The following is a 13,423-nucleotide window of genomic DNA, read 5'->3' as shown; positions in this document are numbered from 1 at the left end:
TATCTACATCTAATTTAGTTTTTCCCAATATTTGTATGTATTGCTTGATTATTTCCACTAACTTGACACTGCACGAATTATCTTCTTGGCAGTCCTTTAAGAGAAGTGCTTTACATAACCTTATGTCTGCTCCGGTGGGTAGTAGAAATACAATTTCTGGTTTGATTACATTTTTGATTCGATAAGTTTGAAATCGTAAAGATTCGGGAAAGTACGTTTGATGCTTGGTTTAAGTATTTCGACCCAAATTCTATAACGGCACCAGGTAATTCAGGTCCAGTTCGTTTCTCTGGTATTCGCTTACCTATATAAGCTTGTTGCTGTAGTTACTATATATCCTTGGTTTCTATTACAATTGTTTTGATATCTCGGCACATTCTACAATATTATCATTATTGCTATTTTAGTTATAATACATATATTATAGTGTGATCGCATACTATCGTATGCGTCCACTTGAAGTGTGACAGATTTATGCGACTTCACCGTAATACTTTTGGTAAAATAAAAATAAAATTTATGTCACACTTCACTAGGGTGAGTATTACAGTTCGTCATACAATACGATGCCGCATGTAAACAATTGTAATTCTGTATAGATAAGAATAAGTTAGTGAGTGATAAGGATAATTTAGTAAACAATTACAATCCTGTTTAGATAAGAATAATTTAGTGTAAAATTTAAGTATAAATAGTGCCAAAGAAAATAAAGAAATTCAGTTGTTATCAAACAATTCAACCTAGCGTTTAACTCACTGGAAATACAAGGCGTTCAATCCGCCTGAAACATGAAGATTAGGGACCGTCTTATGCCGAGACTTATTGGCATTATAAAAGACGGAAAGACTTGGCGCACTGAAGCCGAGCAGCTTAGGGGTAAACTACGCTCCACCATTAAACAAAATTACATTCATTACAATATATAACTTGCGTTTCTATTAAAAATGTAATGATTTTCATTGCGGTTTCTATTGCGAGTGTGGTTGAAGTTATTCGGAATTCTGTTATTTCGTGTGTAATTGTTGTATGGGGATTTCTTTATGTTTTTCAAGTTAGTACGATAACGTACTTGGATACAGTTTCTTTGTGATTATTGCTAGTTTTGATTTTCATTATGTTCGCATTTGTTTAAATAACTTTTCTAATCTGTAATAATATATATATCTATAATGTATTGTAAAATACTAATTTTATAGAAGACTAAGTGACAAATTTATATATTTTAATGCTATACTTGCCAGGAAAGCAATTTTCGCCAGTCTTACCGGACTCTTCTAACTGGCCTGGACCTGGAGTAGTAGTAACCAGACTTAATAAGCCCACACACCCTGCAATCGCAATCCCTAAAATAGCTCAAAGAAATCAAACGAGCTCTATCGCTGATTTGTACACTATAAACTTTTCAAAATCAAATTTTACTTTGCTGTTTAATTTTCACTCGTAACTATCACGTATTTAAGTTGAACATATTGAGAAATCAAATACAAATTTGCATACGACGGCTTACGTAATAAATTCATACATTGCTCTTATATCAACTTAACTAAGACTCAAATAAAAAAGGGTGTCTTGAGGTGGGATAAGAATCATGCTTCTCAAGCTGCTAAGTGTGATTAATTCGATTGGAACAAAATAAATATGAGTCCCCCAATTGGATTTTTCACGCAAAAATTTGATGAGTTATTAATTCATTAGGGATCTTTTTTTGTTCTTTTAAAACGACCAAAAATTGAAATAGGGCCCTTTTAGGTTCCATACAAAAAAATACCAACTTTAGCCCATTAAAAAAATAGAAGATAATTCACCATTATTTTAATATTTTTACAAATCCTTAACTACAATAAGAATGACTAGGATGTGTTATAGATCTAATATGCTTGAAATGTTAGAGGGTAGGGGTTAAATAACTATACACCGTTTAGTGCATGTTATAAAAATTAAAATCGATAAATTAAAGCCGATAGCCTGTGTTGCTAGTGCTCAATGTCTCTTTTTTTAGTCTAAGAATTCAATTCATTAGTTTAAAATTAAAATAATAATAATAATAATAATAATAAAATCGTATAAGATAACTAGAAATTAAAGAAATGATTGTCAAGCACACTTCCGTTTAACGTCCGTTGTTCTTTTATTGTACATCCTTTACCATATGTCCGCCAACAATACGTATGTAATCCATCCGTTAAGTCATGGTCTGTCCTCTCATCGTGTAACTACCTGCAGCTCCTCTATTTTAGCTACTAGGAATTTCTGCATTTCTGCGCATAAAATGTTTAATTCGTATTGTTTCTTTATTTTAAGGGAATGTCAATGACAATAATATTTACGTAAATAAACAATTAGTGGACATATTGAGTATGAATAAGCTAATGCCGAAGGCTCAGTATCAACAGTGATGCGGATTCTGGAGATTTTACATTTGTGCTTTCTTCGCATTATTCATTTTCTTTATAATTATCTTTGTTAAGCTTGGTATCATCTTTAGCATTAGGCGTATTAGTTTGGAAACCTCGTTGCCGCATTTCCTTTCTTGTTTTTACCTACTTCTATATATAAAAGTATAACTAATTTAAATTTATTTTTGTGAGTGTGTGTATGTTCTTTGACTTCGAATCAAGGTTGTTATGATTCTTCTTTCTTATTCCCCGTTACATGCTTTTTTTCTTCGAACTTCATTAATTTTTGCCATTGTTATCTTATATTTTCTTTATCACGTGTGTACAATGTAGCTACCAATGAATCAACTTGCACTATCATTTTTTTGGAGTCCCCGATGAATAAAGTATCTTAAACAATTTCCATAATAATTACGTCAATTAAACACGTGCTTTTTCGTGGATGATCAAACGGAATTGAAAACTGGAGTTGATGCCGTGCAATACCGCAGCAAAAAACTTGATAAAGCGCTATTAGCTTTAACCGTCGCACGGTGACCGAACAGCAAATTGACCGTGTCAATCATTTCGCAAAATGTATACAAGAAGATTCAAGTGGCGTTTTTTTGGGTGAATTAAATATAAGGCTCAAAGCTTTAGACAGTGCTTTTGATGCTTTCAACAAAGTACAAACAAAAATTGAAGAAAAAGATTTTGATAAAATCTCTCAACCAAATAGATCAAAATATGAAGAATTATATTACTGTATAGCAACAAGGTTAAAAGTGTGCATATCAAGACTCAACCATTCAGATTCGAACCAAACAATTCATGTTTCCCAAGCGATATTATCTGATGAAATATACGACATTGTAAAACTGCCAAAAATCGAATTACGCGAATTTTCTGGTGATGTTACCACATGGATAGCTTGGTTCGATGAATTTGGTGCACAACAATGAAAGACTTAACACATTTACTAAATTGCATCATTTGGTATCTAAATTGAGTCCGGCTGCAAAGGCTCCGATAGCTGGCATAAAAATCATTTGCTGAAAATTATGAAATAATATTACAAAGGCTGAAAGACCGCTTTGAAAACAAGAAAATTATTGGGAATCAGAATATCAAACAAATTTTCAAGCATCCTAAGATCATTTTAGCGAGTGCAGCTGATTTACGAGAATTAATCGATCACATGAATAATCGCCTTATAGGTTTGAAAACTATTAATCGTCCAGTTGAATCATGGGACGGTCTTATGGTATACATCATAACATCCAAGCTTGAGTCCGATACATTGAATAAGTGGAATGAAAAGGCGCCAATTGATCGTTTACCAGCACTCTCTGAATTATTAAATTTTTTAAAAAGACGTCAAATTCTTGAGAGTAATTTAAGTTCTGTTTCTTTACCCGGTGGTGCTCCCACTAGCCGTGCTATAGAACCAAAAGGGTTCAAAGAACAGCAAAGTCTTTTGTTACCATTGAAAATTGCTGCAGCTTTTGCCAAAAACCGGGTCATGTTATATATCGCTGTTCTGATTTTTTAAGCTTATTTGCTGCTGACAGATTGAACAAAGTACATGCACTCAAACTTTGTGTCAATTGTCTTAAATTCAAAAAAACATAATTTATCTGATTGCACCTCTAAAGGTCGTTGTCACACATGTGGCAAATGCCGTCATTCACTATTACATTTTGAACGCCCGCAAGTGGCAAATTACACTGCTTCAAAACATAATCAAATCAATGCAACAAATCATATCGAACCTGCAGAAAATACAAATCATAACATGAGTGATCAAGCACAACCTAAAAATTTTGCTGCTTTGAAAACACAACACACAGAACGAAGTATACTAGCTACAGCAATTGTTTATATTATATCGAAATACAACCAACGCTTTCCTTGTCGTGTTCTATTGGATGGTGGTTCACAAATTAATATGATTTCTGAACGCATGGTTCATATGACCGTCAATACGCTCCAATACAATTTCAATGTGCAAATAAAACTGTGGGAACATTAAACTTTAAATGTATCACAAATGTTGAGTCGCTACTTAAACCATTCTCGGTTACTCTTGAAGCTCACATAGTTGACCAAATAAGCGGAACCATTCCTGATGCTTAAATTGATATTTCAAACTGGAACATAGCAGAACATATACCATTAGCAGATGAACGTTTTAATATACCACAACGAGTCGACATGTTATTGGGTGTTGACATATTTTTTGATATTTTCGTGTAAAGTTGCCTTTCAAATCATCAACATCTTTATTGGGTAACTCTTACGACATAGCTTTTAAACCCTTTCTGACACTTGAGCGAAAGTTTGAAACAAATGAACAATTACGTATTGATTATACTAAATTTATAAATGAATATATTCAACTTTCACATATGGAAATTGTATAATCATTTGATTTTTCACAACCACATTACGTGTTACCGCACCACTGCGTACATAAACTTGTAAGTTCCACAACAAAGTTACGCGTCGTATTTGATGCGTCATCAAAAACCACATCTGGTAAATCTTTGAACGAGCTTCTTATGGTTGGGCCAGTAATTCAACCTGATTTATTTACGGTAGGTTAACGGTTTCGATATAACTAAAATGTATCGTCAAATTGCTCTCGATCCCGATGACAGGCGATCCCATTTTGTGTTATGGCGTTCACAAGGCGATCAACCAGTGCAGCTATACCAACTAACTACAGTTACATATGGAACTGCATTTGCATCATTTTTAGCCACGCGCGCATTGAAACAATTAGCCATTGATGAATTACATAATTTTCCGTTAGCTGCAAATGCTATAAACACAAATTTTTATGTAGATGATCTATTAACGGGTTGCAACACACTTCATGAAGCCATGCAATTATAAGCAAAATTAATTTCTATTTTATCCAAAGGAGCTTTCAGCCTAAACAAATGGTGTGCAAATCATCAACACTTGATTAAACACATTCCTAAAGAAAATCGTGAAACTTTATTCACCATTAAAAATTCAAATGCGATCAAAAGTCTTAGAATTGTTTGGGATCCTGCAAAGGACAAAATTCTTTACAAGATTGATATAAAATTCAACAAAAATTATACTAAAACAACAATTTTATCTGAAATTTCACAATTTTTTGATCCGATAGGCTTAGTATCGCCAGTCATACTAATGGCAAAAATTTTCATTCAATAATTGTGGCGGTTAGATTTGGATTGGGATGACGAATTAGCTATTAAATACGAGATGGTGTGGTCAAATTTTAGACGGCAATTATGTAATTTAATCGATTTAGAAGTGGATCGCTTAGCATTCACTCCTGATGCAAAATATGAAATTCATCTGTTCACTGATAGTTCAGAAAGCGCATATGGTGCATGTGTATACTTCAGATAAATAAATAACGATACGAAAATAACTTCAAATTTGCTTTGTGCCAAATCAAAGGTAGCACCTATCAAGAAATGTAGTTTGCCAAGATTAGAAATCTGCGCTGCTGTAACAATGGTACAACTCGTCAAGAAAGTTCAAGAAGCTTACGATTTTATACAATCTAACAACTTCTGGACCGACTCAGCCATAGTGTTAAGTTGGATATCCGAAGACTCATGCAATTGGAGTACCTTTATTGCTAATAGGGTGGCAATCATTCAACAAATTTCAACAAGCTCGCAATGGAGACATATTCCATCCAATTTAAACCCAGCTGATATATTATCTCGTGGTGTGTTACCAGCTGAATTAATGCATTCAACATTTTGGTTTCACGGGACAAATTTTTTAACGTTAGCTTCGTCTATTTGGCCGCAATTTCTATACAATTTAAAATACGATGATAACAAATTAGAAAGAAAACCTATAAAGATGATATTAACAACGACAATTTCACAACAACATGATTTAATCATTAGTATTAAATTTCATAACGATAATGTACGTTTACTTAACACAGTCGCTTACATGCTGCGTTTTATATACAATTGTGAATTTAAGGCTAAAAGAAAATGCTGTTCATTGGATGCTACAGAACTTGACGCATCTCGTCTAAAAATTATCAAATACATACAAATCATTTCTTTTCATGCTGAATTTGCAGCTGTACAAAAGGGTGCTAACCTTAATGCCAAAAGTCATATACAATCTTTATCACCATTCCTTGATAATAACGGTTTGCTAAGAGTGGGTGGCCGATTAAGAAACTCTAATCTGGACTTCAACAGTAAACATCCTGTACTATTACCAAAAAATCACGCTTTTACGTATACACTAGCACGCTACTCTCATAAAATTAATCATCATGTTGGCCCACAAACATTACTAAGCATAATTCGTCAATCTTATTGACCAATCCATGGCAAGGATCGATCTATATGTCGAAGTTGTGTGTTATGCTTTCATACTAATCCAACTAAACAGAACCATCTTATGGGCGATTTACCTGATTTACGAGTTCAACAACCAAGACCGTTTAATGTAATAGGGGTCGATTTTTGTGGTCCATTTCAAATATATTATGGCAGACGCGGCATTGTTTCTACAAAAGGCTATATATCTATTTTCATATGTTTTTGTACAAAGGTCGTACGTTTAGAGTTGGTAGAAGATTTATCTGCTTAAGCTTTCTTAGCTGTTTTAAGGCGTTTCATTGGGCGACGTGGCCTATGTTCAGTGATTTACAGTGACAATGCAACTAATTTTATTGGTGCAAAAAACGAATTGCATGAGCTTTACAAGATGTTTAAAAGTACAGATATTATATTTAATGAATGTGCTTCACGTGGCATAATTTGGAAAACCATACCTCCACGCTCTCCGCATTTTGGTGGCCATTGGGAGGCTGCAGTGAAGTCCACTAAATTTCATCTAAAAAGCATACTACAAGATGCGAAATTTAACTTTTTTGAATTCAACACACTTTTAATACAAATTGAAGCGGTATTAAATTCAAGACCTATCACTCCCGTGCCTGAGAGTCCAAATGACGAACCAGCTCTAACGCCTGGTCATTTTGTTAATGGCTCTGCTTTAAAAACCATACCTGATCCCGACATAAGAGGTGTCAACAACGTAAGCCATTTACGGCGTTATCAAAGATTGCAATATTATCTGCAACAGTTTTGGGACAGATGGTCTAAGGATTATTTAAACACGTTGCAAAATCGAACTAAGTGGACAAATGTCATTAGTGGTTAGGGACGTTGTTGTTGTAGAGGAAGACAATTTTCCTCCTCAAAAATTGCGCATGGGTCGTGTTACTGAAATTCATCCTGGTAATGACGGAGTTGTACGTGTTATCACTGTTAAGACTTCCAGTTGCGAAATACGTAGAACTTCTACTAAGGTTCGACGTCTACCTATTGAACGGACCGAGTCCATTCAAGGGGGCCGGATGTTCAGACGAAATCGTGAATGGCAATACCATTTCGTTTTTCCTTTTTGTTTACTTCTCTTGCTTTATTACACATATGGTTTTTAAATAAAATATATTACTATTGTTGCCTTTTGCTTTGTCATGTAAAGAAGTCTTTTTTTGCGTTCCTGCCTTTATCATCTTAAAGAGAAACAGCTTGGTTAAAATATCATAGTTTAAAATACTATACTCGCTTTCTCATAAGCAAGCAACTTCCACTATCATAACCCTTTTACAATTTCTTTATTTTGCCTTGCCCAATTTAAGTAACAATTTTTATTATATATATATATATACCTTATAATCTATATCCATATATAAAGATTGTCACTTAACTTGGCCGGGGTAGGATAAGAAGATTGTATAGGTAAATGTATGTGTATATAAATAGTATATATATTTAATATATATATAATTAAATTCTTTTTCTGCTTTCTCGTCTTTTATTTCACTCCTCCTTTTTTTGACACCTCTGCCTAGACCAGTTTTATTCATAAATACACCTGATTAAAGTAAACAATTTTATAATTGCTCTTGTTTGAGCTACTTTGAAGCCCATTGATACTTGAATGCTTTTGTAGCTTGTAACGGCCGCGAACAAACCTCGGGTAGGGTGTCTATCGATCTGTATCAACCGCAAGCAGCGGAATAACGGCATGCCGTTAGACAAAATCATGCGATTTTGTGCTACTGCTTATAAATCACGTGATCTTGCGGTATATATGTTTGTTTTATTCTTTTCTGTTTTCCTTGCTTACAAGTACAGGCAAAAATCGTATGATTTTGCGGTATCTTTGCTTGCTTTTGCAAGTACAGGCAGAATCGTATGATTTTGCGGTACTCCTTTTTTTTCCTTCTTTGCTTGCTTGTGTGAGAGTAGCGGCAAGCCGCTATAGAGAGAGCAACAGGAAGAAGAAGAGGGAAATTGAGTAAGCACGAGAGGTCTGTCTGCGTTTTAATTTCAAGTTAGAGGGGAGAACTATTTGGCAGCTGGTGAAGTTCGGACGTATTTTCGAGCTTTTCATAAAACGGATAAATAAAAAATTTTTTTTTTGAAATTATCCTTCAAGTGTGATAAAAAGGACTAACAATAACCAATGTGAAGATTTTTTTGTAGTGAATGACATCAATGTGACTTTAGTTGGAATTAACTAAAATTAAACTACGAAAATGAAATCTAAACCGTTTTTATTAAAAGAAGTAACAAAAAAAAAACAATGAAAAAAAAGGTGGAACAATTAAAAGAAGCACAAGAAGAGGAAGGAGAAGCAAGTCAAGAATAATGGCTGCACCTTTCTTTCAATACGGAATTTTTAGTCAAAAAAGAAGCAAACAGTTTTATCAAGTGGATAATGTAGAAAAGTATTGGTAAAAGAGGACATTTATAAACAAATGGTCGTGTAATCTTTATTAATTTTTCTTAATGTTAAATTGTTGATTTCCATAAGAAATCCTTACCAAAAAAAAAAAAAGGAGTTCAACGAAAATTCCAAAGCGTTAATGAAACAGTTTATCATTTTAAAGAAAAAAAATACCTTTCCAGATAAAAAGGCTGCTAAAAGCAAAAGTCGTGCATAAATTTCCCAAACTTTATTATTGCCAAATTACTGCAAAATATGTGAGGCAGACGCCAGACGACTACAGACTGACTTACGGTGGACAGACGGACGGTAGACAACCGCCGGGACCTTTTCGTTTTTTATTCTTTGTCAGGAAAATATATATGCTCTACCGGCAACAAAGTAGCTAGAATCGTGACAAGCTTTTCAGAGAGATGGCTAAAATTCATTGATTTAATTTACAGAATAGTTTCTGGATTTTTTCTACGCAACCTTTGTGATCTGTATCAGATTAGTATCAGGTTTGCATCCATTATTTCAATAATTAATACAATAGTCATAAATTTCGATTTGATTGTCACAAGGTATTTTATCGGGTTAATTGTCACAATCACCTTACTAGGGATGTATATTTATATTTGTACCGTCTTGTTTTTCAAATGCTGATGATTTTTGCCTATATTTATTTCTTGTGTTCTTCATCCAATTAGGACCATTTCTTGTTCTAACACCCGCAGTGCCCAAATCAACACCAAATAGTTCATTGTGACATAGAGTTTTTTAATTAAGATTTCAGATTTCAGGTTTTGTTTTTTCGCACCTTCACCGAGTAACAAAATGAGCCTAAGAACCGTAAGCTGCCGTCATCCTAAAATTTTGTTGTCATATATCTCCTTGCGGTCGCTAAACCCAGAGTTAATATTTCAGGTAACTCTCTCTGAAATCAAGACTGAGGTAGAGGTAATGCCAACAAGAAGCGCTGAACTACGACTACACATTATTAGGTGGCAAACACCGTGCAGAACTGGCGACGTTACAATCGTTGCTTTATTGTATGCATACTAATTCGATATTCTTGAAGTTCATGTACGCTTTTTCGCTAGTTTCTATCTTGTAGCTCTTTCTTCCTTGCTGTTTCAAATTATATACATATATACACATATTTTTTATCCGCTCATGGTGGTCAAACGCCTTCCTTATTAGCAATTGGGCATTTCATCGTCAAATCCGAGAAAAGTATCAAGCGCCTTGAAATAATGTCAACATTTGCTTTGTCGCCAAGTTAGCTGATAAGATTAGTAAATCAAGTAACTCCCCTATATATTGATACCTCAAAGGAGTCTCCATCTCAAAATTCTCTACCCTCGATTTGTAACTTTGCTTAAGCGAGTGATGTTTCCTTGAGAGCAGTATTGCCTCGGAAAGCAATACTTGCGTCAAGGTTGACACTCCTGCAATAGTCACTTCGGTTAATCTGAGTCATATTGGCATTTTCAAATTACATCCGTCGCAAGCTAGAGCCATCTCTTTTTTCAAGTTGTTAGCTGCGACAGAAAATACTCAATTTTGTCCAAAAAAGTAATTGTATAGTTCTTCCACCCGAAGAATATTGCATGTTGCCTCAGGCTCAGTAACAATCATTTACCAAAATCTTAGGAACCTAAATTCTAAAAGTCGGTCTGTATACTTAAATTCAGTGAGCACAGAGTGTTCGCGTTTGCTCGATTTTTGTGTTGGAATTACGGAAATGGTAATACTCGCGATTTATGCTGCGTTAAATATAGATTTGCCGCGTGCTTTTTGATTATAAAAGCTCCCGTTCGAAGCAACGATGTCGTTGAACAAAGTAGTTAAATACTACGAAAATAAGAAAAACAAAATTTTCCATAAATGAGTGACAAGTGGCTCTGCGTACCATACTTTCGTCTACTCTGTTGCAAAGCATAAATTCAGTTACCTCAAATGCCAATGTTATTGCTGACACCTTCAAATGGTAAAAGTCCCACTTCCTATTAATCCTATATACACTATTAATCCTATAAACACTCCTCTAAATTTATTAACTCCAAAAGAATAATCTACCTCCATCCTAACAATTGCTCACGAATCTGTGGTTGGGCGCTTGTGTCTTATCGTATTCCATTATGGATACTCAAATCATGCTCTGACGAACTATGTGCTGTTAGCTTAAACAGTTATAATCATATTCTGAAAATAGGTGTTTTTTCTTCGTGTTGGAGTGGTGGCTTCTCTTCCACTTCACAAATGTAGAAGCAGACATCTCGTCGAGAGCTGTAGGGGCACTGCCAAACTGACTGTCTTATCTAAATTTTTTGAACGAGTTGTTACACAGCAATTATTTCAGAAATACTCGCAGCAAGGCTTTCTAAAAGGAAGGTCAACTGTTACGAGCGTCTTGAAGCTAGCTTGCCATGTTTTCAAAACTTTCGCACGGGCGTCGTATACCCTGATTTTAATAAAGCGTTGGACTCAGTTAACCATAACTTGTTGATTTTCGAACTCCAGGCTTATAGCCTTCCTGTGTATTTATTCAAATGGATAAGGTCGTATATTTATACGCGATCGGCGTTCGGTTTAACTCCATCGCTTTTGGTGAATTGTTCGTGATGCCATGTTTCGCTCAAGACAGCCAGTTCGGAGCATTTTTGGCAATGAACTCCGTTCGATGATTTTAATGTACTCTAACAACGTTAAACTGTTTTCTTTCTTTATCTTGGGATTGTACTCATATTTCGTTCAAATAATTTGGTTACATTTTGTTCACTAAATCTTAAAAAATTAAATTTGAAAACATGCAACAAGCTTTCGCTCTCAATAGGAACTTCATTTGCTATTTATTATATCATCGGTTCGCACAAATTGGAAAATACAGATTCGTCCGTGCATTTGGTCTTATTCAACCAAAGACTATGTTGTGAGCTCTTCTTAAATAAACCGATATCAGCGCTAGGTTCTATTAAACGGTGATCCAATGAGCTTGACGGCTCTTACGTTACAAAAAGAATATACGCGAGCTTAGCGAGACCATTACGACTATGCCTCTGTTATGTGGTCTTCTTCTTAAAGGTAGGTTCAGAAGAATCTTTTCAAAGGCAATTACTGCTGTTTGTCTTCAGGCTTTTGGATTGGAACCCGCTTGTCGCTTTGCCTTTTTATAAAAATAGTTGACTTTCTTTAGCTTTACTATTATTAGAGAGACACAGATTTATCCTTGATCTTGCCTACTTACGTAAGTTAAAATGACACGATTAGTTCATTAACATTAAACGGTAAAATAAATGTTGGTTTCCCAACCGTTTCTCCGGGAACTTTTTTTTCATAGAACACGGTCGATGTTGATAAGTCGGAGGTGATAAGTATGGTGTTTTCCAGTCGTTTAGAGCCCTTTGCAAAAATCTAAATGATATCTAAATCTTAATCTGCACATCGGAATCTTTAAATTTTCTTAAATCAACTCTTTCTGAATACCCGCGCTTTCAATATCTTCATATTTTAATAATTGACGTTGTCCTTCAATAGTTATTGTATGGCCTCTTGTAAGCATCTTCCGTTATCGATTTGCTTCTAGAGGAAATCGGATATATCAAATGGCACTTTCGTTTCTTGACCTTCATTTTGCTAACCTAACCTAACAAAAACAAAGGAAATGGTAAGCTTTTTCGAAAATAAACAGAAAAGAGACAATTAAAAACAAGAAGAAAATTACATATTAACATTTTATTCACCGCGGTACTCTACTTTGACCGCAGAGCCAAATTTTGATGCCCGTTTTAACTCTCTTGACTGAAGCCGTAATAAGATGGCACAAAACATTGTGGGCAATATAACATTTAAAGCCTTTTCTCTCTATTAGATTAATTCCTCGTTTCAATCGTAATCACCATTAGATTTTCATTTTCCAAGTTTTTAAATGTGACCGCCGGAACGTAAACGATGAATGTACTTTTAGTGATTACTCCATGAATATTTTTAGTATTATCGCTTGCCAAGCACTTGCGTATATGCAACGGCTACTGGTTTAATTCACAACTCGGAGTCACATAGGCTGCGGAAGCCTGTTCGTGCTGGATGTGTACATCCTTTCCTTTTTTTTTCTATTTTTTATTTATACAGAAATTTTGTTCTTTTTATTTTTTCATCATTTTCTTCTTTATTTTTCTATAAATATTTTGTAATGGTTATTAACAATACTTAAGATGAGAATTATTTCTAAAAGATCAGCCGTTAATTTCTTTTAGCTGAGTGTTTTGTGTAAATACATAAAT

General features: G+C 34.5%; 1 protein-coding gene across 1 annotated transcript; it reads left to right on the top strand.

The window, feature by feature from the left end:
• Window positions 1-7,121: 7,121 nt before the first annotated feature.
• Window positions 7,122-7,580, top strand: LOC119643790. The gene has a single exon (XM_038043271.1). The coding sequence runs from the start codon at window positions 7,122-7,124 to the stop codon at window positions 7,578-7,580; it is 459 nt and encodes a 152-aa protein (XP_037899199.1).
• The last annotated feature ends 5,843 nt before the right edge of the window (window positions 7,581-13,423 follow it).

This window comes from Glossina fuscipes, unplaced genomic scaffold (genome assembly GCF_014805625.2).
Source record: "Glossina fuscipes isolate IAEA_lab_2018 unplaced genomic scaffold, Yale_Gfus_2 61646, whole genome shotgun sequence".
NCBI classification, from domain to species: Eukaryota; Metazoa; Arthropoda; class Insecta; order Diptera; family Glossinidae; genus Glossina; species Glossina fuscipes.
This window is presented reverse-complemented; position numbering and strand designations above follow the sequence as displayed.